Source organism: Nipponia nippon, unplaced genomic scaffold (assembly GCF_047370975.1).
Source record: "Nipponia nippon isolate SJK-2023a ecotype South Korea unplaced genomic scaffold, ASM4737097v1 scaffold_28, whole genome shotgun sequence".
Taxonomy (NCBI): Eukaryota; Metazoa; Chordata; class Aves; order Pelecaniformes; family Threskiornithidae; genus Nipponia; species Nipponia nippon.
The window spans coordinates 2769243-2796368 of NW_028262345.1; the positions used below are offsets into that span (position 1 = coordinate 2769243).

Consider the following 27126-nt stretch of genomic DNA (forward strand, 5'->3'; position numbering starts at 1 on the left):
TGCTTTTGCTAGGTAGCAGGGGCTTGCAGAGAGGGGACGGGGCTGCCCGGAGCTGCACTAGCCCGGCACGGTTTCGGGAAACCATGGTGGGTGCTGACAGCATCTGCCTTCGGAGCAGATGAAACTTTTTTCAGATCCCAACCCCCAGAACCAGCATTCATGTCCAAAAAGCACAGCAAAGGCTCTCTGCGAACACCACCACAAATAAACCCAAGCACCAGCACGATGACAGCTGTAATGAACCAGTGCATACCGTCCCACTTGGAGGTTTCAGAGAGGCTGTTCAGCTGCTGATGACTGATGACATTTGGATTTCAGCAAGACAGTTTTCACAGGAAATGTGCAGAGCAGCCAGTTTGAAGACACCCCCTCCGCTTCCCCTAGTAATTGCTTAATAAGCATTGTATCGCAGCAGCCTCGTTTGCTGCACGCACGCGTCTAGCGGTGAGGGACAACACCACGCCGGGAATCCGACACATACAAACTCATGAAAGGACCTCGTGAAACCGCCTGCCCAGACTCCATCGCCGAGGCAGCACCAGCTGTACCCATCCCATCCCCACCACGTATTTGCCTACGTTGCTCTTAAAAGCCCCCAGCAGTGAGACACACCGATCTCTCACGCTTATCCTCTCCCAGCACTTTCCGATGCTTGCTATCAGAAAGATTGCTATTCCCAAATATCTAACCTTGATCTTCCCTACTGCAAATTAATCCAATTCCTTCCTGTTCTGTCTCACAGTGGACACAGAAAGCGATCGATCGGCCTCTTTTCTATAACAACTTCTGACATATTGGAAAAAACAAGATCGCATCTCCATCTTCTGCCTTTGGGTCCTGCAGACGGCACTCGGAGGCTTGCCGGGAGCTCTGCTTGGCCCCCCCCAAAATTCCCAGCCCTGCTCAGCTGGGAGAGGAGCTGGTCTGCAGGTCTGCTCCCTCACTCTCCTGCTTCTCTGAGAGTTATATCAGGGGGCTGAAGTCCCCGAGGCTGAAGCATACAGGGTGGGGAAGGATATAGGAACTAATATCCGACAGACCAGTGGTCATTTCTAGCTCAGGCAATAGAAAGACTTCCACAAGTAGCATTCAAGCCTTGCATGCACAGCTGCATCTCCTTCCACCCTTGCATTTCTCCCACCAAACGCCCCACAAGTGGGTGCCCCAGTCCCGGGCTGCTGCCTCCTCCCGGGAGGGTCCATGCTGGTTCCTCAGGCTGCGTGCAAGCCGGGTATCTGTGCCACCGCAGCTCGGCACCAACCGCAGCAATGGGGATGTCAAAACAAGAGGGAGCGGCTCCGTCAGGAGTGCTGCTATTTATACCCCGTGGGACTGACGAGCACCAGCAGCAAGGGAGAACACAAAGGCAAGCGGCAGGAGCTTGATTACCGAGGGGTATTTTTAGAGCGTGCGGGGGGTGCGTGTGAATCCTCTACCCCTCCGGCGGAGGGTTTCCATTCCCCCCTTTCCCTTCCAAAACCCCGACGGCAGCGCTGGCTAACGACACGCTGATGCTGCTCGGCGCCTCGTGCATGCAGCCGGCATTAGACCCCTGCCTGACAACTCACTTGTGTTCACAACAACAAATGGGTAAATCGCTGCAATTACACTCAAAAAGCCATGTCCCTGTCTCTTCCTCCCACCCCTCTGTACATATGCCCGTATCCTGCAAAACAAAGTAATGGGTGGCAATTGAAATGCTTACACAGTTAACGGTACCTCGCTCTCGACTGGCAGAGCTGGAGCCAACGTACCGCACCGGTGGGTGCTGCTCCTTTAGCTGGCAGCAGGAGCCGCAGCTGGGTGCATGCGTGGGAACCCAGCTAGAAACCATCTCCAGTCAAAGGGGAGGCATCAGCTTTTATAAACCCACAGGTGACAGGCCGGCCTTCCATCGCGGCTTAATCACAGGCAGACAGGAGCTGCTATTTGCAGGCACATTAACACAGCTGTGTCAACTTCTAGGTGAATCAGCTTTGCTTCATCAGACACATCAACAGACTCAGCACTGCCATCTCCTCTCCTGTTCAGATTTATTTTAATTGCAAGCTGCAAATAGCATTCTCTCTCATTTTCCTACCCACATCCATCTGGAAATATCTCTCAGATCTTCTACTCTTGCGTTCCTGACTTTTTTAGCACTCCCTTCTCCTCTTTCCCACCTCGCCCTGTTCCAGATCTGGGCTCAGGTTTGCAGAAGGGACCAGTGAGTCAGAAACAAGAAGGGTCTGGGTCGCAGTGGCCACTTTTTCAAAGACCAGAGCATCTAAAAGCTGGGCCCTTTCTCACCAAGACCTCAAAAAATTGCTCCTTCAAAGATGCCAGCATCCAAGCCTCATCCTGCCCATCACCTGTGCTGGACCCAAGGGATGTCAGCATCCCTGCAATTTCAGAGCCTATCTCATTTCCCCCACATATTTCAGCCCCACATTGAAGATGCTGGACACCCAATAGTTTCTATCTATAGGGAAAAATGCTAGCCCAGCATCTCTGAAAACCAGGCTGTCCTGAGGGACCTAAAGTGGGTACAGGCACGGAGGAGCTAAGGGGAGAGAATAACTCCACAGCTACCCAGGTACAACCAGCCAGGTCAAAACCTTCCCAAAGAGGTTCGTGTACCTCAGCCACCCTAGGGAAGAAGTCTGACGGCACTCAGCTCCCCTTGAATCCGTCTTCCCAACTCCCCTTGTATGTGCAAGAGCCATTTCAGACGTGTCCTTGGACACCTCTTACATGCAGCAAATTAATACCAGCAATCAATCATTAATCAGAGCTCTCCTCCAGCTACCAGGGAAGGGGGCTGAAGCAGGCCAGGCTCTGCTCCCATTTATGTCAGACAAATGCAAGCCCATGGAGCGACTCCAGATCTACACAGCGCAACAGACAGCAAAACAGGGCTCAGCACTCAATCACGCGGCACCCGAAGCCAAGCACAGCAGTCAGCGGCCCAGCATCTGGGCTATATTTGACTGGCTCCAGCAAAAACGCTATTAGCAAAGAGAAAAGGGAAGAAAAAGTACACCAGTGGTTAGTCACCTGCCCGGCCTGGCTAAGAGAATGTAATCGTTAGATACGGCTTTTCCCATTATAGTTCGTTAATGACTTGCCATTGTCCTCTGAACATGCGAGGAGGGAAGCATGGGGGACAGAATCTCTCCGGCTGATTGCAGAGGTGTCCTGGACTCGCCACACAAAACCCTCAGCCATAATTAAAAGCTGCTATTTCCCATTTCTTACAAAGGCAGGTTGGCAATTAAATCCACTCTGTCAAGAATTGCATTTTCCCTTGCATATATATACATATAGACATAGGTAGATTTTAAATGCAGTTATTTGCAAAATAAGAAATGGCTTCACTCTGCAGGCATTATAAAGGACTCCCATCATTCCAGAGTGCGTAAATATTTTTTAATGTCCTTAATGCAGCCATCTAGCCTCGTCCAGCTGCTGCAGGGCTATTTCTTCCGTGCTTAGAGCCATGGCTGGACTGACACCCATGCCCACCCTGAATTACGGGAGCTGTAATGCATGCGCCCAACCGAGGCTACTAACCCACTTATTTTAATTATCTGTGACACCAGCTATAGATATGTACTGTGAAACTCATGATCTTGTGATTTCTACCAGCTCTCTTCAGGGACCACGCAACACATTACTGCCACAGACAACAGACCTGCTCATAAACTGCTCTGCCTGCATGTGCTGAGAGGAGAGCGTTGGCTTTTATGGGCGATGCCGCCTCCCAACTATTTGTAGCTACTGTAAAAACCATGCGGCAGCCGCCTGGAAATGGGTAGAAGAGCAATTTGGGGCAGATTTGAGAGCCAACATCTCTGATCTCCTAGAAGGATGCATCCTGCTGGGGAATGCAGGAGGAATCGCCAGCAAGGCTCTGCTCCGGCCATGGAGCAAATGCGAGGCAGGCGAGGCACACACAGACACTCGGCTGATCCCACCCTTGCACATCTCCAACAAGAAAGCAGGGTTTTGCCCATTTGCCCCTGCCGTGAAGAGCTCCAGCAGCACCAACACACTGCATAACCCCCGTGCCTTAGCGCGCCTCAGTCCCTGCAGACTCCTAGAAGCAGCCTGCCATGGCTGCCTTTAATAACTTTGCAATCAGGTTTAAATTGCCACTGCAAAAGGTTTATAAAAGTTTGTGTTGCCTGCTAATTAAATCCATACAAATGCCGGCTCGGCATTAATTTACTGTAAAATTAGCGTGAGGCTACAGTGGGTTATTTGCAAGAAACTTGCCCACGCTGAACTACCAGCGAGGAGCAGCTGACCTTGGGAATTATCTCCCCAAACCCTCCCTGCTACAGATCAGACGCAGCTATTCTTCGAGGCGCCACATGCAAATATTGTTGCTTTTCAATTATTTGGCGACTGATCCAACAGCTCAGAGACAGCAGCTAATTAAAATCTAATTGAAATAAAATCGTTTCCAATTCTGCTGCTTTTCATCACCTCTTGGAGCAAAGGTTTCTTGTCTCGCAGACTGGCTGTCCTCGGTCACGTTTGTCCCTTAGCTCTGCAAACAGCCTGCGTGCCATCCTGCTCTCTGCCGGGGTGTTTGCAACGGGGCCGCCGTGGATGCGGGGCCAGGATACGTCCCCATGGGGTGAAGGAGGGAAGGTGATGGGGGGACAAGGAAGGGGGGAATAAGTATGAAGCAAAATGAGGAAAAGAAAGAGGATGGGAAGGAGGGGGATGGAGAAGGCAGGGGAAGGAGAAGAGAGGAGACATCCAGGGCAGAAGAGGGAAGCCAGCCCCAGCCCTGCCCATCTCCATACGGACATGAATGAGGTGCCCCTTCTCCCGGAGCAGCCCTCAGCCTGCTCCAGCTCAGCAGCACCCAGACCAAACCACGGCTCAGCACGGAGGACAAATATACCCTCCTCAGGTCCACTCTGGAGGCTCAACCACACTGGTTGTGCTCGATCTGCTTCCATGGGAAGGTATCACGGTGCCAGCAGGGATGGAGCAGAAATTCGCATGACAGCAATGCTGGCACAGCCTAATCCTACAAGGCTGAGCCAAGGGACCCCCCTCCAGCCACACAGAGGGGTGGGCAAGGAGCAAGCCGGCTGCACGAACCGCCTGCGTTTCACCCTTAAAAGCGAGGAAAAAAATCATCTGCATAATTCAAGCAGAGGTGGCAGAAATGGCTTCCCGATATAGCTGCGCCTCAGCCACCAAATATAGAACTGGACACACTGTATAAAACCCAATTACTACTGTGAAAACCTCTCTCAGACATACACACTTGAGACTGTATTAACTCCAGCGACACAGTATATCTTGTCATGCCAATACAGTTCTTGACACAGAAATAGAGAGGAGGGAGAGCATCTATATGTACATGGGGACCAGGGACAGAGAGCCACAGAAAGCAAAGGATACAGGAGAAGCAGCTAATTGTAACAAGCCAGTTTAATTTGCCTGACACATCTGCCCTAATATTTTTTTTCTTTTTTTCCTCAACAACTTTACAGCTCAGCAGGAGTAATCATAATGATAAAAAAAAGCCAACCAGGGTTATAAATAAAATGAGAGACAAAGAAAGAAAGAAGCGCACGCGGTGTTTAGAGGCAGCTAAGCCACCATGCCGAGGTCTTTGGAGAGAAGCCCTCCCGTGCGCCCTCTCAGCTCTCCTGCATTTATCCCTTTGTGGCCAGATCGGATGCTCTATCTCAAGCCGGTCACTCAGCACCACGGCCACATGTGACCGGCAGCACAAGAGCATCCCATGGTGATGCCCAAAAGCGTGAGGATGGGGAGGCACTGCGGCCAACCCCCCCTTTTTGGGGTGCAGAGGTGATGGAGAGGCACAGGGGGGCTCAGGGGGCTGTTGCAACCCTTTGTTCAGGTGGAAGGAAAGCTGCCAGCGTGCCTTACCCTTCCCTCCCCGTGTGTGCCCACATTTGCTGCATCCTCCCCATCCTCGGGCAGCATCTCGGGGGCACAGCTCCCCACCGCAAGTCCCTTTCCCCAGTGGTACTGCTTGCAGCCGGCTCCCACCTGAAGCGTTCGGCTAACAAAGTCGGCTGCTCCTCGGGTTTCACTCAAGCAAAGTGTTCTTCATTATTAATCCTCGCAAGAGGTTGCAGAGGATCACATTGATCAAATGATATCTGCATTAGCAGGAACACAGCAGAGCTGTCACTACATTACGCAGCTCTTTCTCCCTCTCAATATTCACAGTAGCTTAAGGGCTAAACAAACTTAGTTTGAGGAAGGAAGGGAGAGTGGAAACCTTTTGCCTCCACCACGCAATTAACAGCGGGCTGTGGGAAACGGCAGCGATGTCTGGCAGCTTGAGGAAGCCGTGCGGGGTTGGGAACCCAGGGAGGCAGAGGCACCAGCTCAGACCCAGCCCTAGCCAGGAGGATGCTGCCCAGCATCAATGATGGACCTGCTCCTGCTCCTGGTGGACGCAAGTCCACAGCAGCAACTTGCCCCCCTTCCTAACGAGGAGACCAGAGATAGCTCCTGGAAGAGAAATTTCCCTCTCCAAGCTTGGGGGAGTCCCCAGTGGTCAGGGGAGAGATGTTACAGGAGGGGATGAGGACTACGGATACCACCTCTGCTGTGCTTCTGCAAGGGATGCACAGTACCAGGAGGAAAGTTCACAGCTGCCTCCAGATGTGGGGAGACTCAAATTGCTAAATATATGGGGAAAAAAAAAAAATATCTCAGCTTTGATCTCATTCATTCCTGCACAGCCTTTTTTCTAGCACCCATCAGCTGCACATCAACACGCCACAACCTGGGGCCAGCTGGAGCAAAGGTCCCCTCGCATTGCCGAGGTGGCTTGGCATTCGGGACAGAGATCTGCACGGGTTTCTCCTTGTGCAAACTGGTCCACGACCAAGTGGGGAGCAAGGGGCAGGGAGAGAGGAGGATAGCACCCGGCTGCACACCTCGCACAGAAACTTCTGTAGCAAGTTTAATTAAAAAACAAAGAAAAAACCATGGGGGTACGTAAGGATTTGCACCGAGGCAAGAAGAGGTCCTGCTCTGCCCCTCGGAGCATTGGCAAAATCCTTCCCTTCCCCTCGTGCTCTTGGGGGAAGATGATGGTTCTTCATATTAATGGTAAGTGTCAGCGTATCAATTTCAGACTCTCTGAGAGTTGAGATGAAACATGTGCCAAGGTCAGGGCTGGAAGGCTTAAGTGTATCTATTGTCATCCGCATAATAGCATACGGATTCATTTCTATCATTTTTATCTCTCTTCTTTTTTAATAATCCTATAGCGAGGATATAATTCTCTATTAATACATTATAGAAGAAGCTTAATGGAAAAAAGCGGGGTGCTGCCTTTTTTTTTCTGACTTACAAGTGGTGCATACAGAAAGCCGGGGTTTGAGGTTGCCTGTTCTATTTTTTTAACTGAAAAAATGTTTTCGATAGTTGACTTGCCTCTTCTTTTTTCACATTACCTCAGACAAAATAGGAATATAGAGTGCTGTCTCCTGGGGAGGCTTATTAGAGGTCCCCAAAAATCTGAGGTTTTCTGAGCCTTTATTTCACCGTGCAGGGTTTAACAAGGACATCTCTCTCATGAGGTTTTCTCCATAAAAATCATTAAAAAAAGAGGTGACAATAAAATCACCCCCAAAAGTGGGGTTTCAAACAGTCAGCTATCCCTCATCCTCCAAAGAAATCATGTCTCAAACAACATAATCCTAACAAGTTCTCCAGATGTCCTCTGAGCCTTCCAGAAAATAGAAGACAGACATATCTTGAATTTTTAATGTGAAAAACAGTCAGAAAAGTAAGAAAGCAAACAAACAGGAACAAAAACAAACAAAAATGAAGCTTTTTAGTCCTTCTATATATGTAAATCTCATTTTCCATAGATTCCAGCATGTTTTTTCCTACTCTTTTAAATCTCAGTGTAGCTACTGTAACAGAAACTACAGCAAACAAGTCTGGAGCTGGCGTTATAAGGTCTGCTTTGGGAGAAGACGAGCTCGCTCCCTATGCATGCCATACCCACCATCACACACAGCTACCACCACACAGAGAAACGCTTGTGCAGTCCTTGGGAGGGTGAGCCTGGGCTTTGCCTGGACAAGCCAACCGCTGCCTGCAAAACACCCGACGTGCCACGGTCAATGCTGGCTTCTTGGTGTCAACTCAACTGGTTGACTGTGGTCAACCATCACCTTGCCAAAGATGACTGATCTTATGGCATCCTGAGATGCAAGTGTAGCAACATGGAAGAGAAAGCAAGGGTGCAACTGCTGGACAACTAAAAAGCACTGACCAAGACTGGCAATGCTGTTCGCTCCTCCCAGCATGGCTAAGGAGCAGTCCACACACATGGCATGGTGCTGGCTGGACCTGTCATCTCTAACTGGGAGCCCAGCTTCCCGCCAGTCACTGCCATCAAGCAGGCTGTCACCTGCCAGTCACATTGCACGCAGCCCTAAAATAGGCAGCCCTAAAATACCGCATTGTTTTAACCGAGCGCTGGCAGCTAGAAATGCCTCCTGGAGGAGGGGAGGTGGGAAGGGGAAGACACAGCAATGAGAGACAAAAAGAGCAACAGTAGTGTCCTTGCACGCATGCCAAGCCTGACGTGGGGGAGCGTTGTCCCCCATCGCCATCACCATGCCGCAAGGCATTTCTTATACACTTGTATGGAGGCAGCAGGGACACCCACCTCCCCCCCATGAAGACCGCCTTCCACAAGGGCTTCTCCTACAACTTATAGCTACTCCAGTGGAAAAGCCTTGCAGCTATATTCCCACCAACACAGCCTTTATTCCAGTCCTATCTCCTCTTGTTTAAAATATGATGATCAGGGTAAACGGCTTCCAATTCCCTGACGTCTAAAGCCCAGAGCAAGGAGATAAACGTTAACACATCCAGAAAGCTGTAGCGATAGAGAAATTACGGCCAGCTCCTCTGTGGCTCCAAAGACCTGGCTGAAATAATTCTGGGGCCCCTTGCTTTTATTCCCAGCAGAGCACAGCACAAGAGCTGGATGAGGCCCAGAGGTCCACGCTCTTACCCCATTTACTAAGAAGCCAAGGATATCCAGAAACTCAATATTTTTAGCATAGTTAAAAAAAAAAAAAAAAAAAAGCCACCCTTCTATTCATAGCATGGCTCAAGAGGATACAAGTTGTAATGCTGAGTGAAAGCATCCTTGGACAACAGCCCCTGGACCCCTGCTGTGCACAGCAGGGCTGAGGCTCAGGGAAGCTGCTGCAGAGAAACAGGATTCAACCTCTGCCCAAACCACACGCTGAATCCAAATGCCAAAACATCCCGGGGTTCACAAGCAGGGGTATGGTGAACACACGCTCATCTAAAATGCTTTTAATCTTTGCTCCCGAAAGAGCAGCCTCCTCCCGTGGGATTTCTACGGGAAGAGAAAGAGCTGCAGGTATGCGAAGGGGCGAAAAGAAGAGAATGATGAAAAAACATATTTTTCCATCCTTGGAAACAAAGTTTTTGGCAAAGGTCTGCCCCAGAGCTGTTGCTTCACCATGGCCAGGCAGGGTGGCGAGCGTTCGCCAGCTCCCTCGGAAGGGACACTGATCTCATCATCGCATTAAATGCCATACCAGCGCTCACCGTGTTGAATTAGTGCCGGTAGATTTCTCTGACTAGAACATGTTAGAAATCACAGTTGGGTTACAAGAATCAATTAGGGCCAGATGGGGGTGCAGAGAAGTTAAACAATTTGCCTTATTGTAGGATTCTGCGCTACGGCAAAGGGTTCTTTACATTTTCATTTAGATTTAAAAATCACTCGAGTGCACCCTCTGTATAATTCAATTGAGGAATGGAAAGGAAACTACCAAGCGAGTAAGAGATATATTGTTCTCCTCTGGAAGATAAAAGTGGGGGGGGGCAGGGGGGGGAAGAGAGGATTACAGCACAGATCCTCAGCAGGGGGAAATCTGCATAGGGGCACTGACAGGGATGCGGCACCATCAGTTTACAGCAGCGTCACTGGAATCCAGAGGCGGTAAGAGCATGTCCTCTCCCATCAACCGTGGCTCTGTTTGGTCATCGGTGGGAATTCAAGCTAGACATTTTGCAGGACAAGGTTTATGGGGACCGATGTTGAGTCACCACCCCATCCCCAACCAGTACGGGAAGCCAGTCACCTTCCCATTGACGGGACAAGGACCCACGCGGACTGACTCCCAGCGGAGCCAGGAACTGGTAATGAAACCTAGCCAAGGTTAGTCAGGGGAAAAAAATACTCACTAATATGCAGCACACCTCCACCGCTGCAATAAAGATGAGATTGAATTGCAGAACGTGGCTGCGAGTCTTGTTTCTATACGTTTCAATGTTGTGCTCCAACAGGTCGGAATATTGTTAGCAATTCCGTCTGCAGAGGAGACATTGCTGAGCTGGGTAAAACATGTGGCAAATTTCTTTCTGCACTCATCGTGGATCAGGTGAAGGCATTTGATGATATAGGCTTGGGGGTTATTTGCATTATGGGATTCCCAACACTCCTCCTGAAATGGTTAGGAGCATTATGTAAATCAGCCAGAGGGGAAGCTTTCAACAAACGTCTCAGCTGATGGAACAACTTTAATCTCAAACCTGGCTACTTTTCCAATTACCTTGTACGTCTTTTGCCACCAACTGCTTTGCAAGGGAAATCCAGCCTTTACGGGGGATCCCTGAGTCGTTACGTTAGAAGAAGGAAAAGGGCAAAGATCCTCTTCAATTTTGCATCTGCATGCATGGGCTAATGTGATGTGCTTTCTTCAGACAAGAGGAAAGGTTAAACAGACCCCTCATTGGAGAGGAAAGCCAGAAGGCTTAAAGCCGAGATCTGCAAAGGAATCTGAGAGCCAGGTATCCAAAGCCCACTGAAAGTCAAAGGACGATGAACATCTAAGCCCACAAGGCTGTTCTGAACTGTCTGAATGGAAATAAGCCCAAGTGCTTTCGTGCCTGGGCTTGCCTGCTCCAAAAGAGCACCAAATGCAGAGGCAGAAGCAACTGGGATCCTTCCCACTCCTCTCGCCTTCACCCTACACGCGATGTGAAGGCAATACAAGGCTGGCAGGGATCAGCAGAAGAGACAGCAGCGCTGGAGGGTAGGAAAGGGATGAAAAAGGGGGCAGAGAAAGGAAGCTCCATGCCTCAGACAGCTCCGCTTTTGCAGAGCCCAGCTCGAATCTGCACCTACTCAGCATCACTCAAGACGCTTGACTCCGTTACACTTTCCTTTCCACCTTTCCTCACCTCTTCCAGACACCACACAAGATTGGGACTTAGAAGAAGTCTAAGACTTTTGTTGGTCACGGACAACCCTTCCTGGGAAGCAGTGGATCATTTAACACACAATCTCAAAACAAATGACACTGTTTAAAGGAAGAGGAACACCATCTGAAGACTCCTCTCCAGCTGGTTTTTAGAAACAACTTCATTTCTGTTGCATGTTGACAGTTGCTGAGCTGCTCCCGAGCTTGCTGCACCGGAACGTCCATATCTCCCCTCAGATATACCTTGATTAATTTTGCTTCATTTATTATTTAAGCCCGGTACCTTCGTGTAAAATATTGAAGATCTGACTCATTCTTTATTATTAAGCCCTGCCATGCACCCTATGAGGCTCTGTGATCTCCATAGCCTTCAATCCGCAAGAAGAGAACAAACTCATCTCAATCCCTTGGCAAATATGAGGGATTGCTGGAGGGATGCTGTCAGCATCATGCTCCCTCTTACCTCGGCTGCCGTACCGCCTCGCCGCGGAAAACACTCTTAAAGGCTAATTCACTTTCCAACATCTGCACGGCTCATTTGCTCCTCTCCCCTCTCCCCCTCCATTTCTCCGCAGCTGGCATTGAAGTCGGTCGGCTCCCAGTAATCCCCGTTTGCGGATATAAATGGAGCGAGCCAGGAGCTGCAACTACGGCCAATTAGCCACCGGCCGAGGGCGGCTCTGCCGGCAAGGCCACGTGGAAATCCCGCTCACCCACAGGGGCTGAGCCAAAATACAATGTGGGGAATGCAATGGGGACAAAGTCTCTCATTTTGGATGCTTTCAGGGTGGTGATGGGGCATCGTATGGGTTTTTTTTCCCCCACCAGAGCCCCAGTTGGCTCCCATCATTTTCAGCCTAACCTTGCATTTCTTTTATATCACTGACTCATTTTGGAGGCAGAGGTAGCAACAGCCTTTTTAAGCCTAGCCTTGGGAAGCCGGAGATGGGAAGACTGTGGCTTCACACCAATCCCACTCCCAGCCTGTTTTCTGGATGCAGAGGGACTGCAGTCAGTGGTCACTCCTATCTCTAAGGCAGGCATCCCCGAGCTTCCCTTCCCAGGCATTGGTGCTCGCCAGCTTAAAAGCCGGGCGATCAAACCACACCCGGTGGTGGCTAGGCTTAGGAGGAATTTACATCTGAATTTCACAGCTTGGGTCCAACTCTGTAAGAGGCTGAACAGAAATAGAAAATGTAGTGAACGCTTCCTTCCTTTGAGCGTAGATCTACACCCCGAGATGAAACTCCGTGGCTAAAATTCATCCCTACTTCAAAGTCACCAGCACAACTCAAAGGCAATAAACCCAGAAAGGGGAAAAGCGTGAAAATATTTCAATGGCAAAAGACAAGGCCTCGCATTTCTATGGCTCTCAGACTACTTTGAAACATAACAGAGTGCACAGTCAACTACAGGTCACAAGAAAAGTCAAGTTCACGTCTTGAAATCAATCCCAGCTGATGGAAAGGGAATTTCGAAGCGATAAAACACTACTACTTGTAGCTGCACTTATGCAAAACCCCAGCCGAGCGCCTTGCATTGGACACTCGGGGTAGCGCTGAGCTCAGCTAACTACAGCCGTTTCCAAGTCAGGTACCTCGTGCAGGTTCACATTCAAAGCTCCACCGCAGCTGACAAAGAGCAATGGCCAACCCCAATCATAGAATGGTTTGGGTTGGAAGGGACCTTTAAAGCACCCTTTAAATGAGCAGCCTTGCTTTAGACAACTTTTTAGGGTGCAATGAATCACCCTCTTCAGAGACCCAATGACCACACCAAGACATTCAACAGCTCCCACTAGATTTTCAGCTGACAAATATAAGCCGACCTTGCCTCCCAGTTTGGGGAGGGGAGTCTCACCACTGGAGCCCGGCCTCGCCGCTGACGAGTTCACACCAAATGCGACAAGGAGCAAATTACACATTTGTAAATATCAAAGGCAAGTTGTTTTGCAAGAAGTTCAGCATCTTGGGCTTGGGTTTTCTTTTTTCTCCCCCCCACCCTCTTTTTAAGCTTTGTCAATACCAACTGTGCTTTTCTTCCTGGAAACTGTATAATGATGAGTGAAACTGTTTATTTTTCTCTTTAAAGGGATGAAATATTTTTCACCGATATTTTACATGTCCATAAAAACGATTTACAGGATTGAGTGGATGGGTCACACAATGCCCTTTGCCTGCTCAAGGGAAGGGGGAAAAAAGGTCACTTCAGGGTGAGATTTCAAGAGCTTCTTTGCCTCTCAAAGGCTTTTATGTGAAATACTATTCCCCTGTGTTTTTGGCAGTGGAAAAGAGAATGGGATCTAAGCACTTGTCAGCATGGGCTCATCTCAAGAAAAAAGATGGTGCAAGACAAATATAATTGTGTTTGTTAAGGGACTAAGGCAGGCAGACAGAAGGAAGGCAGTGGATGTGTGGTTTGCTTCGGTGTCAGCTAATCCTCTGGAACAGAGGATGTGTGCAGGCGAGGCAGCCCCAGCAAGGAGAGCAGGGGGCAATAACAAATATACCTGTCATGCCTCTAACGTGCTGTTACAACTCAAAACCAACGGAGATAATAAGACGCGCACACCCCCAATAAAAGCCAGATCAGATCTCATAACAAGTATCAAGTACGGGGTTTTTTCCACCCTGTGATAGAAAAGCAGCCAAGTTGTAGACAGCATCCAAAGGAAGCGATGAGCCTCATGACAGGGGAAGGCTGGAAGATATCACGTGAGGGTCCACAGCTCACCCCCGTGACTGAGGAGCATCAATGCACCTCTCTTCCTCCACCACTTTTGCTTCACCTCCTGCCTACACCAAAAGAAACCACCGTATCTGATTGGCCACGTAAGCCAGAGACGGCTGGAAGGAATAGATTTCCTCCCTTCTTTCTCTCTCCTTTTTCTTTTTTGGATTTATGACAGAGCGCTGAAAACCAAGAGCCTCTATTCCTGGAAGAGCGGCGCTGGCTGGGAAGCCCTGCGGCTGGCAGATGCACGAGGCAATTAACCCGCGCGCAGGCAGAAAGGGAAGGAAAGGGACTGCCTGCAAAATGCACAGCAAGGGGAAGCGGAACCCAGGCCCCCCGCATCCCCTGCTCGCTGCCTTGGGGCACAGCCAGCCGTGGGACCGGGGATGTTACCTCCTCAGGAGACTAAACCAGGGGCTGTAGGAGCTGCCATACGAGCTGGGGCTTGGATACTCCAAAGTATTTAGGCAGTCAAATATCTTGCAGGTCCTGAGCCCCTCAGAGCCTTCTCATGCCTGAATACCACAATGCGAACCAAAGCCCCACAGCACCTAGCAAGATCAGCCACTAATTAAACCATTCCCTTGACAGCTTGCAAGTTAGTTATGGCTCATTATCCCCACTTAACCGACTGGAGAAACTGAGGAAGGAGAGAGATTAAAGGATTTGCTAAATCTCCAGCAGCAGTCAGTGGCAGAGGCAAACCCGGAGCTCATAAACATTATAAATCCCTCACCTCGGGGCTCCCAACCCCGCACATCCCTCCACTTGCTGTTTTACTACTCACTATTGCTTATTAAGTGCTGAGTGCATGCAAGAAGCAAAGCCTGGAGAGCACCTTGCTCGAGAGCTCACGTCTAGAGGGCAAGTATAAAAGGGAGAGGAAGCTGAAAGCCATAAGACCATAAAACCTGCCTCTGCAAACACACAGCCCACAGGAGAGGTTACCCAGCCCAAACTACTCCACTTGACCGCGATGCTTAAAATGAACCCGGTGCCCTTTTAGTGCCCCTCCGGCTGCCGGCACATCTTGGAGGAGCCAAAAACGGCCCTGATTTTCTCCAAGCGAGCCAATAAATCAGCTGCAGGAAGGGCTGGTGAAGCGGAGGGCCCTGGGGAGAGGCTGCAAAACCTGGCGGTGGCGAGGCAGAGGATGCTGAGAGGGAAGGATAGGGCCTGGGAGGGAGAAGCAGTGACAAATTTAAAGGGAATAAAGGAGACGAGAAAGCAGAGGAGGGAAAGGGAGCTTTAGAAAAGAGGAAGAGATTGACAGAGCGAAACAAAGATGGAGGAGAGGCACAGAGAGGAGAAAGAGGGAGACAAAAAGGAGAAAAGCAGAAGGAGGAGGGAGTGGAGAGAGAGAGGAGCTAGCGAGCTGGGGAGAATTAAAACAATGACAGCAATTTAGCAGCAGAGTTTTATCTTCGAGTTTAACAGGGAAAACCAACCCCCGGCTTAAGGAAGGTGCGTTTCTCTCTCCAGCTCTCTCTGCAGCACGGCCACCGAGGAAGGAAACAGCAGAATCGGGTCCATCCCCTCCTACCAGCAGCATTACTGTTCATTAAAGACGGGATATTGCCTGCTCCCCCTCCTTGTTCCTCTGCTGCGCCGGATTATATCATTACCCCCTCAACGACAGTTTGCCAGTCATCATGTGGTTGTTATTATTATTCTTGATGACAAACTCTGGCAGCTCCCACTCCCTTGACGGAAAATCCCTGCCTCTCGTATCCTGCCCTGCCACAGGGAAGGATCTTTTTTTCCAAGGGGGGGGAAAAAAAGACCATTTCAAGTGCAGCTTTTTTTTTTTCTTCTCTGCTTATCTGTTTCCTTGGGTTCTGTTTGTTATTTCACCACAGATGGGCTTGGTTTAGAAACAAACAGGATTTGCTGTGATGCCAGTAACTTCCACCTCCCAAGGAGAAACAAAAACCCAGCAGAGCAGGTGGGAAGACGCTCCGCGCCTCCGCCCATCCCATCCCTCCACACATCACGTCCTGAGGTCTGCAAATTGGGCAGCCGGGAAAGCAAAGCGGGCAAGTGGAAAGAATGCATTAGACCTTCGGTCTGAGACTCCCTTCGCCCCTGTGTTTTTAGCCAGGAAGAGAAAGCATGCCTCTGCTTGCCATGGAGAGCACATCTGCTGAAAAACAGGGGGTTCCAGTAAAACCCGGTTTATGGACCCCAGAGAGTAAAAGCCCAAGGAGATGCTATGAAGGGATGGAAGGAAACATTCATTTCCAGCTCTGCTGGGCTCCCTGGTGACATCTCCGAGGCCTCGGCAAAGCACTGCTGACACTAAGATGCGCTGCTGGGGAAGAGGAACGCTGTGCCAGCGGGCACGGCTGCCCAAGGACGCCTGGCTTTGGGGCTCACGGTGGGATGCTGACCCACACAGAGACCTAGCAGACAGGTTTTTGGGGGGTTTCAGCCCTGGATGTGGCAGCACACAGCTGTGAGATCTGCCCAAGCTGAAACCGAGAGGGTATTTATGGGTGCACAAGCGCTGTCAGGATCACAGACATCCCAACTGCAAGAGAGCTCACCTGGACAGAGATACGGAGCCACGGAAAGACAAACTAGCACCAAGAAAAAAAACCCAACAGGATCAATATCTCCTGATAAGGGCTTCCTTCCTATAAGCCTTAAACCCCACGGCCCTCCCTAAGGCAGCATCTCACCACAGACACGAAGCAGTGATTTGAGGGCAGACGTAGCGTCTTTCATCACTTGACCTCCCCAGTATCTCGGCAAGGCTGCCGAGCCAGACTGCAAAGCAAAAAGATCCCTCCGGAGATGGAAAATCAGGGGCATCCAGTTTGTCTCCGTAACGGTATCGGGCAGGGCTGGCGCTGGAAGCGCCATTCCTCAGAGCTTCACCTTGCAAATAAATAGCTCTGAATTGCAGCCAGAAGCAACGGGATCTTTCAAAGACATTATCTGGAAGCAGTCAGTAGAATGCACCTAAAGTCTCATTAATCATCCCGCCGCTTACAGTACTTCTTAATGGCTTTTATGGTTTATCCTTTGAACGCCAACAAAGAGTGTGATTTCTCCTGGCTTATTCTATTAAACAGAAATCAATATCTAATACAAATGTGCCGACGGTGGGATATTTGGAAAGGCCAAGGAGGCACCTGTCGGGCCTTTTCTCCTCTCCTCTTTGATGTGGGCAGCACGAGCCACAGGCTCTCTAAGGAGCAGGGATCTGCTAATCGCAGCTCCTCGCTTTGCAAAGCCAGTCCTAATGAGGAGAGAGGCTGCGGGCTGCAATGCCCCTGGGGGGGGGCTGGGGGCTTGCATGGCGGCTCTGAAATCACGTACGGTGACAACATCTTTTCCCCAGTGCTCAAAACCAAGGAGACAAGTGCTGCGAGTGTGCGGGAGAGAGAAAATAAAAAAGAAAGAGGGGCAGGAGCAGGGTAGGGCGCTTTTCATCTCTCTATTCTATAAGGGCTCTTGTGAATTTGAGCAATGGTTGCAAGGCAGCTGAATCAACACTAGGCACAGGTATAAATAAGCTTCTAGGAGGACGGTCTCGGGAGCTGAAGCTTGTTATTAATTTTTGCAGCTCGAGAGGCAGGCAGGTAGAGGAGGCTTCAAGTCTTCCGCTCCCTCTTGGTCCCCTGGAAATGGGACTAGAGGGTGGAAAGGAGAGGGGCGAGAGGGGATTTGCTTTGCTGAATTAGCTGGGAAATGCATGCAGCTTTAGGACAGAGACGATCCTTTACCAGCGATGCTTTCCAGCCTAGGCTCATGCCTAACCGGGGCCCCAACCCACCACCCCAAAGGTACCACCGCAGGAGGCAGGAGAGGAAAAGCAGCCAGGCAAACGAATCAGCTTTGGGGTTTAGCCTGCATTACACAGGGCCGGCTCCTACGCTTGCAGGAAACAGGACCCGAAACAGCTACAAAGAACGGCATTAAGCACCTCAGAAACCAATTCCAAGATCCTAATAGAAAATGAAATTTGTATTTGTTAAAAACCACTTAAAAGGTTTGGAGCCTTCTTTTTATACCTCGCTCGGAAACACGCTGTTAAGTAATTTGCAATTTACCAGGTTTAAACAGTTAAGAAAATCCTTCCTGAAAACACCAGAGGCAAATTACATCACTCCAGAAATGAGCTCCTTCATCCAGCGTCTTCAACGGTACCAACCAGCTCACGGTGCCAGAGAAGGGACGAGGCTCAGCCCACCCCACCGCCACTTCCACAGACACCCAATACCCCAGAGCACGTGGGAATAACAGAGAGGGGCTGGGTGTACGTCTCTTTGGGGCCACTGCCCTCTGAAGCTGACACCCGGAGCTCTCCACCCTTGCACATCCCAACCCCGACCCATCCGTGCACCGCCGTGACAAGCGGACTCAGAGCCCAGAAGCATCTCAGAGGCACCAAAGTCCCCTCGCCGCACTCGCTGCCTTTCCAAGGGTCCACCGAGACCCAGCTCCAAACGCTTCCCTACTTGAAAGACGCCAGCGAGAGGATCCAGAGGAGATCAGAGACGGAGGGGACAGAAGATGGGGAAACAGCCAGCCCAGGTGGCACAGACGTCCGTCAGCCCCCACATGTCAGTATTGGTGGCACCCTTCTGCAGCACCCTATGGTATTATTTAGCACGGCTGATTGCGCTCGCTTCCTTCTTCCCTTTTGGAAACTTTCTCTTTGGGGGGGGGGGGGGGGGAAGGAGCCGAATAGTTACGGATGCTCGAGGCACTTAGCTACACTTAGCAACCCTGAGCCTGCCAGAAACATCCTCACACAAGTGACGCTTCCAGAATTAACTCCCAGCTCTCAGCATGCTTGAAAAGAAAAAAGGAGAGAAGCACGCTAAGCCCCTTAAATGGCAGCACTTGGTTCTGCTTCAGCACTGGTTCACACTCAGCTGCCATTATCCGAAAGCAGACAGCAACCGAACGCTGAATGCAGACCGGCCGGGGCACGGCTTCCTACCTGCCGTGCATCACCCTCGCAAGCTGCTGCCGAAAGCAGCCAGGAATTTTGGTGTTTGGTGAGCATCCTGGCCTGGGTTCGAGGCTGTAGCTGCTGGCTGGGCTTGCCTCTAGCGCCTGGTACCTAATCCGAGGGGAAATCACACCGCAGCACAAAGATGCATGCAAAAGAGCATCAGTGGAAAAAACAGGGGGTGGAAGCGTGTGCGGGAACATCCCTGGCTGCGACGCTGGTGAGTAAAGTCCTCCTGGTGCCAACCGCCCTGACGCAAACCAGAATAAGGGGCGTTTGCACAGAGCTGCCGCTGCACACTGGGCCTGAGCCCGAGCATCCCTGGGCCGGGCTGGGCAGGGGGCTGCCCCGCGCTAGCTCCCGGGAGAGGAGAGAGGAATCGCCTGCTCGTTGCCTCCCAACGAATAAAGGGAGGCGATGAAAAGAAAACGTCATTTCTCTGGCAATGCAACAAAAAGGTCATTTTTTTTTTTTTCCCCTCTTTCCCACGGAAGGGCGTCTCCAGTTTAAATAATGAAAGCTGTCGGGATTGTTCTTGTGCCTATCTGGATCTTTTTATTTATTTATTTTGTTGGCTCCCACTCTGCCAGCCCATACATTACGGCAAGCCTATCTGCGGCATCAGAGTCCTTCCAGAGACACTTCTGCTCCTGTCATCCCAACTCCGAGGCAGAGCCTGCAGCCAAAGCAAACATCTCCGACATCTCTCCTCCGAACTGAAATGTATTTTAATAATTTAAAGCTTTATGGGTCCTTTTGGTTGCATGGTAAATTATTCACAAATTTCACAATGACAACACCGCCGCCGCCCACCTGCGCGCACGCGGAGCAGGTGCACCTACACAGAGAGAGACGCTCTTTACAACTTCTGAGATGCTAAATCATGTCAAAGAGAAGGGATGAAAGACGGAGGGAGGACGCCAGCCTCAAAATCGCATCCTCCGCTATTTCTCTCGAACAGATAAACGCTCCGGGAGAGCTTCACGGGGCATATGATGATAGGAGACATTTTTGTGGTACACAGGTGTGAAAAAGGGAGACGGGAGGGAGAATAAAACCTGATAACACTTCACTCGGGCAGCGGCAGCAAAGGCAGGTGCTTTTTTATCCCCAGCTGCACGGAGCCGAGAGCAGCAGAAGGGAATTGCCGAGCAGCCGAGCCGGCTCAGATCCCAACCAGTATCTCACCCTATAATGCGAGAAAGCCTCCAGCAGCGAGTCAGCTCTGTTCTTCCACCAGACAGGTATTACACTCGCATCAGCTCATCACTTGGTTTTCAAAACTTGGGTGCGCGATGCCTGGCTTCTGCTGACAGCCTACAATGGGGCTGATCGTAAGCAGCCAGATTCATTCGCACCAAAGATGTGTGGGTTTTTTTTTTCAGAGAAACTGAAAGCAGGAGACGATCGGAGCACCTACGAGACATGTTTGTTTGCTGTCGGAAACGTGGAGAAAAAGACCGTCTCCTAAAGTAAAGAGCTGTCTGATAAGCTGAGGGCAAAACCTGCCCCCTTGAGCCCAGCCTAAGCAAATCCGGAGCAATGCAGTACAGAGGGGAGCAATCCCTAATGACTTGAAAATTAGAGGGATTATTATTAACTCCAAGATCAGGAGTTACAACGTTGTGGCTTATCTGGGAACCACCTATGTATGCATTCATATCCACACACACGGTTGATATTTGTAGGAACCACCTCCAGCTCTCATGCTCTCTCCCAAGACACGTGCACCCTGTTTTCATGTCCCATGGTGCGCCCTTAATTTCTTCGCACCGAAGATCTGCTCAAAAGCCAGCAGCTCCTGTCGTGATTTTGAACCCCTCGAGCTCTGAGGCTTCTCTGAACAGCATATGCTGAAAAGGTGTTTCATAAACAAAATTGGAAGAATACTAAGCCACCGATGAATACATCCCCTTGCTTGATGCTGGTGAGGATTTATTGACAGCTTGCCGAAGGAGCTCTTACACACCTTCTCCAGCATTTTATTCCTTCTGAGCTCATGATATTTCATCTCATGGAGCCTGTCTACAGGAGGACCTCTCCAGTGACCTGCTAACAGGGAGTCTGGGGGCTTATTTTGCTGGTCAGATTCCGCTGGAGTTCCTTGGGATGCCCTGGGAAAGGGAACGGCAACGACAGCGCAACACCAGGGCCCCGTGGGGCTTTTCAGACATCCCTGGGGGATAGTGCTGCCCCACACCCCACGCTCACAGGGGAATATTCTCCAGCTTTGCCACGAGGACAGCAGGGGAGAGACGATTCTCATAGATGAGGTGACAGCAAGTGGGATTTATCACCCGACACATTGGGAAGAAAAGCCAGTCCAAACTCAGCTGAGCACAGAGGTTTTTGCCTCCGCCTGGGCTTGCAAGGGACATGACCTTTCTGAAAACTCTGGTTATTTATTTGGATAATCCTTTTGTTGGGATAAATGCTTTGCTCTCACCATGGCCCCAAGGTCATTGGAGTTAATGAGGAGAGGAGAAAGGCCAAATGAATGGGATTTGTCCTTTGCAACCAAACGCATTAGTGGAGGAGAGGTGAAATGAGGGGGCTGGACTCTTTCTCCTCTGCTTTTTACTTGAAAAAAGCCAACAGCAGCAACACACAGCTGCAAAACAAGTCTCTCTTTCTACCTCTTCCTTACTCTTTTATTCCCATTACTCTCCTCATTGCTCTCCTTCACTCTTCCCTAGCTAACAAAATCACCTCCATCCTCCAACCCTTTATTCGCAACCCACAACCTGATGGGAAGAGGAGAGAAGCTCATATCCGCGCACTGGATCCTCATGTGAAACATCCCCAAGGTAGCACCGTCCTGCCTCGTCCAAGGACCCCACACCCTTTCACAGACCCTAACACCGAGGCTCACAACTGCCCTTTGAGCAGAGCAAAGGGGTGGAGGGGAAGCTGCCTACACCTCCCTGCTCAGGTGCAGCCATTTTGGTGCAGAGATCTGCAAGAAGAATATTAAGCTTGGTCTGAATGCAGCAGCCTCGCTCAAGATTTATGAAGGATGAAGGAAAGAAGATTCTGAGGCAAAGCATCATCTCAAAAATAACTGCCGAGTCCTAGCGGGTATAAAAGATCTGTCCATAAACCAGTTTGTCATCACCAGTCAATAAAAACGCAAGCAATGGGAGGAGGAGGCGGTAGCTGGTGTCCCTTGCCCTGCACGTCGCACCCAAGAGATGCCAGCTGGACCGCCCGCAGACGCAGGTGGGCAAAGGTGAACGCATTTTCAGCCTTGCTCTGAATACGCATCCTCTGCCCCTAAGTCTCAAGGTGAGTACAGTTACACCCATTTCAGTGTGTGGAACAGCGGTCCAGGAGCTACACAGCACTGATGCCCAGGCAGGACCAGGGCGTTTAGGGGAGAAGGATGGAGTCACACCCACAAAAACCAGCTGGGGCATGGGGTCAGCACCAAACCAGCATGCTGGTACCTACTAGATGTCCAGGAGGACCTTGTTTTTCTCTGCCGTCTAATGCTAATGCTTCAGCCACCTTCTGAGACAGAGAGGAGAGGAGGATTCAGTGCCGCATTGGGCGAACCAGCCCCCCGACCCGCTGGGACCCTCCCAGCCACAGGCAGAGCTGCCCAAGGCATGGGAAGAGCATCTTTGATGAGGTGCACCAAGCTGAAGGCAGTTGGGAAGCAGATCAGTACGTTGCTGTGATAAAGTCTGTCTTTAAAGGAGGTTGGTGGCTTTTCTTTCTTTTCCGCTTTTTTTTTAAGGCTGCCCGATACAAAGAAAAATACCCCAGCTGGTAAAAGATGAAGGAAACTTCTCTCATCACCTTTCCTATCACAGGCAGCCCAGACACTCCTAGCAACTTCTACCTGCCAGCCCTGGGAAACCTTCACATTTGATTTTGCCGTATCGTACGTTCAAAGAGGGGGCATCCCTGGGAGAGCGGGGAGGCGACGCCAGTTCAGCCGCCAAGGGCTGACAGCAGCAGAGAGGGAAGCGCCAAAGCTGGAAAGGATCTGTCAGAGTTATCCAGGCTCGCATCCAGCTGGGGCAGGCCTGTTTCTTTGCTGTATTCTCCAGCGCTTGATCAAGTCAAGTTTTAAATAGCTCAGATGATGGAGTGGACTGTGTCAGCTTCAAGACCTCTCCAACAGGAGGATTTCTTCCCCTGCAAAATCATTTATTCCCTAACGGTACATCTCATCTCAGCTTTTGCCCGCTTCAGCCTTTCAACCCAATGGACAAACAGACCTGTCCTCCTGTAGCACCCTTCAGCAAACACCTTTACTCATCGAGGCGTGGGGACCACCCCCAGCACCACCAAGCCAGCCTGAGCCAGGAGACCCAGGGAGGCAGGAGCAGCGGCGACGTGGGGAGACGAAACCCTTTCCTCCCAAAACCCAGCCATGAGGTAAATTATTTGGGTACCTTCTCCACTATAACCTGAGAACGAAGGGGAACACGCCCAGATATTAGTCAGGTTGATTTAGAGCCACCAAGAAAAGCACCTGACCAAGCACACCGGCCATGCACTTGCTTACTTGTTCTCTTTTTTTTTCTTTCCTTAACCTTCTGCCTGAAAAAAGCCTCGCCATCCCTTCTCATTACTAATCATTCATATCAACCTCCCAGGAAGCACTCTGGGGCCACTTGACTATTAACAGGGCACTAAATGCAAGGCAGAGGAGGATGTATTAATATCTAATAAGATTGATAGATGATGTGAACCGCGCAGGCACTCCAACTCAGGTACTCATGTCAGGTACTGGAGCTAATTTAAAATAATAATAATAACAACAATAATAACAACAACAGCAGCAGCTGCCTTCATTTTCCAAGTCAATTGATTCCTCAGCAGGAATGCCATCTTGACAGATTTATTTTGATCGAATCGTCTAATTGAATACAGTTCTTGTTTCCCTTCACTTTGTGACCTTTCACGCCTGTGAAATAAATGCAATTTGCAGAATTATTCCTCAGCAGCAAACTCGGCTCCTCCAGGGCTGGGGTGGCTGCCTTGTCTCTCCAACTTGCCAACAAAACACTATCAAAAGAGGCACCCAGTCCTGGGTGCTGTGCCAGTATTTCTTTTCCACTTCCCTGCTAAAAAACGTTAAATAAAGAAAAAAAAAATATGGGAGGTTTGCAAGAAGCACAATCAAAAGTACTTGCTCTTGGGCAGATTTTACCTTCTGCCTCTTCAGGTCCTCAGTGTTTGCCGCACTGAAGCTTATTCCAGTTTAATGGAAGAAGTTTTGCTGCTAGTGCTGTGATGCTATTGGAATAAGATGTGCCATTCCCTTCATCCAGCAGACACAGGCTTCATCCACCACCAGCCCTTCCTTCAGCTTCACCTCCTCCCCAGGGCCTCCCAAGCGCGTCCCAGGCTCCCGCTCGGGATGCTCTGGTGTGCCAGACACGAGGCAACGTTTCCCATAAATTTCACAAGAATGAGTCTCAAAGATTAAAAATAACTAAGCCGTGTCCCTCGCAGACAAACGTGCTGTCTGTGCGCCAAGAGAGGTCCTGGTGAGAAGAGTTGCAGCTGAATCTTTTATAATAATATCAATCAATATTAAAAATGTATGGCCTGCTCAATTTTTAAAGCATCTTAAATTAATCTTTAAACACAACTATTTTGCTTAAACCAAAGTCTTCTGGTAGCCTGAGAATGGTATTTCCATCTGTTCCCCCGGGTTCATGCCAGGTATCTGGAAGAGGTCTAATAAGTAAGTAAATAATATACATCCAGCACAATTCCCTAGAACCACAAAGGGGGGAAAAAGCAGAATTTACTACTAAATTTGTTATTGACTTAGCAGCAAAAACATCTTTATCTGTGCAGTATGATAGGCCCTATCAACAATATTAAAATAGCTAAACCTACTGGGTTTAGGCTGGATAGCAAATACAGCTGCTACCCACAGAGAGTACAGAAGAGAGGGACAGGGGTAAAGGGAAGCTATGGGGTCGTAGTAAAATTGGACTGAAGCCGTCTGATCCTCACCAACACATGCCCATGCCTAAACCAACACAGCAAAATTTGGGCGATACCCCTACGCTCCATGGGCTGCCCCATGGCTGGCAGCATCACCAGAGCTTCTTGGGCATGGGAAATGCCACTCAGCCAAGCAGCGAGCTTCCCGGTGACGGTGTCTCTAATATATTCAGGGGAATGTGGAGTTTCTGACGGCAAGACTTCTGCCTCACTTGCCGTTTAATGTTAAGAGGCTTGTACAGTCAGCAGCATTTTAAAGAGTAATGACTGTTTTCATGGTAAATGCTCTGTTAAATAACCCAGGATTATTGTGTTGTGTTATTGCATATATAAAATAGCATTTCAAAAAATAATAATTGTTTTAGAGCTAATTAATGTTTTTAACCGGCTCTGTGCATGGAATTTTTATTTGGTGGAGGGACGGGCTGCTGTCAGGAAGACAGCAATAAAGGCAGGGAGGCTTCGACCTGGCAAATTCACTTGCAGGGTCTGCTTGGTTTTTGTCTGGTTCAGGTGCTACTTGTAGCTAAGCAATGGAGAAAGTTCAAGCCACCTGCTCTAAAACGCAAAAGAAAGGGAGCCAGGCCAGGGCAAAATCCCATTGCAGCCACTGGCAGGCACCCCTGCACCCCAAGCCATGCGTCCACCCACTGCTGCCCAGCATGGGGAGCATCCCTTGGCCACGCACGGTCAACGAGACACCGGAGAGTGATCGGGCCAGCAGCACTCCCACCTCCGCCCTTGGCATCTGCTCTGCAAACTTCTTCCTCTCAACCCCCCAGCTTTCGTCGGTTATCCACGCGGTGGCACTTCAGAGCCACCGAAAACTCCCCGGGGGATGACAGGTCCCCCTCCCCTGTCCCCAAGTGTTATTTCTGCAGATAGCAAAGGAAAACCGCCCTAGCGCTAGCAGCAGATGAATCACCAGTGAGCAATCCTGCCGCGGGAGTTTAACCATGATTCTTCCAGAAGGGATTTAGGTGGTCCAGCTCCTTCCCCTCACCCACCTCCCACAAGGCCACCCTCCTCACCACATCCCCAGGGACACAGCCTCAAGGGCCAGATGCAGCCACCACCATCACCTCTGGGAACCTCCCGTTCATCGCACGATTATTTTGGCATCTACCAGCATCCCACTGCAGCACTCCCCTGCCGAGCTCTGCACAGAGGAAGCTTGAGCACAAAAATTTAGCAACTCTAAGGCTGCCAAGAGCCCGAACTCCCTGTTTACGCCCCTTGCAGTCTGCAGGCATTTCAGTCTGCAATCAAAGAGCAGAGAAGTACTCTTGGCTTTCAAACCTGGAGCCTTTGAGCTCCTCTGACAGCAGCAGCCTCGCTGACCCTTGTCTGGAGGCTTGCGGGGCACTCAAGCAGTCAGAAGCATTGGCAGAGTCCTGAAGCTTTACAGAGGCAGTGACTTTTGGGATGTGAAGTTAATCACACAAGCGAGCATCTCAGAGTTGCCGGAAGGGAGAGTGGGGCCATCAGAGACCGCAGTTAAAAGTCTCAACCATCTCCTAAGATCTCCGTGTCCAGACACGAGCCCAGTGCCAGCGTGCTCGGATCACAGGACGAGAGCGGAGGGCTGTTACGCAGCTCCCAGAGGGGACCCGCTGGGTCACTGGGTCTCATCCCTCGCGGTCAGGCAGCCGATTAATCCAAAAGGGTCCGCAGCATCTCTCCTCCATGTACCAGCGCACCACAAACCACCTCACAACAGCTTATAACAAACTGGAGACCTGTAGCGCAGAGGCCAAAAGCCACCAGCTCTGAATCATCACAAGAAAGGAGAGGAGATGAAAGCTATCACGGTGCCCTGGACCCTCGCAACAGCAGGGAATGGGTAAAAGGAAAATGTTTAAGCGAAGCGTGCGACGAGGTTTGCAGATGGGCAGGGAGGAAAGCTCCCTGCTCCTCCAGCACGGGAAGGACGGCACAAAAATAATTGGACTGTGAAATCTAAGGGAAGACTGCCAGACCAGGAGAGTTGAAGACCACAAGACTGCTGGTTTGAGGTTGCTCCTCACCCTTTAAAAGTCACTCCCGCACCTGCCTTTGCCAAGACAACTGCCTCACATTGTCGCTCGGGGTGGACCCCACGGTCTGTCCCAGACCCAGCAGCTTCAGGGCTGGCCAAACTCACCCACTGCTGCCCTGCAATAAGAGTCGCCACCTTCTGCTGCAGCCTTTCCCAGT

The 27126-nt window shown here is 50.3% G+C and overlaps 1 protein-coding gene across 6 annotated transcripts in view; it reads right to left on the reverse strand.

Moving 5' to 3' along the window:
* The window catches only part of LOC104016637 (opioid-binding protein/cell adhesion molecule homolog), a 303394-nt gene that overhangs the window by 65831 nt on the left and 210437 nt on the right, over positions 1-27126 (reverse strand). The window contains exon 1 of one of the 6 annotated variants that reach the window (XM_087763290.1): positions 15440-15583. The exons of the other annotated variants lie outside the window; for them this stretch is intronic. Coding sequence (XP_087619416.1) covers positions 15440-15543 — 104 coding nt within the window. The 5' untranslated portion in view covers positions 15544-15583. Of the gene's footprint in view, positions 1-15439; positions 15584-27126 lie in introns of those variants that run through there. 6 annotated transcript variants of the gene reach the window in all.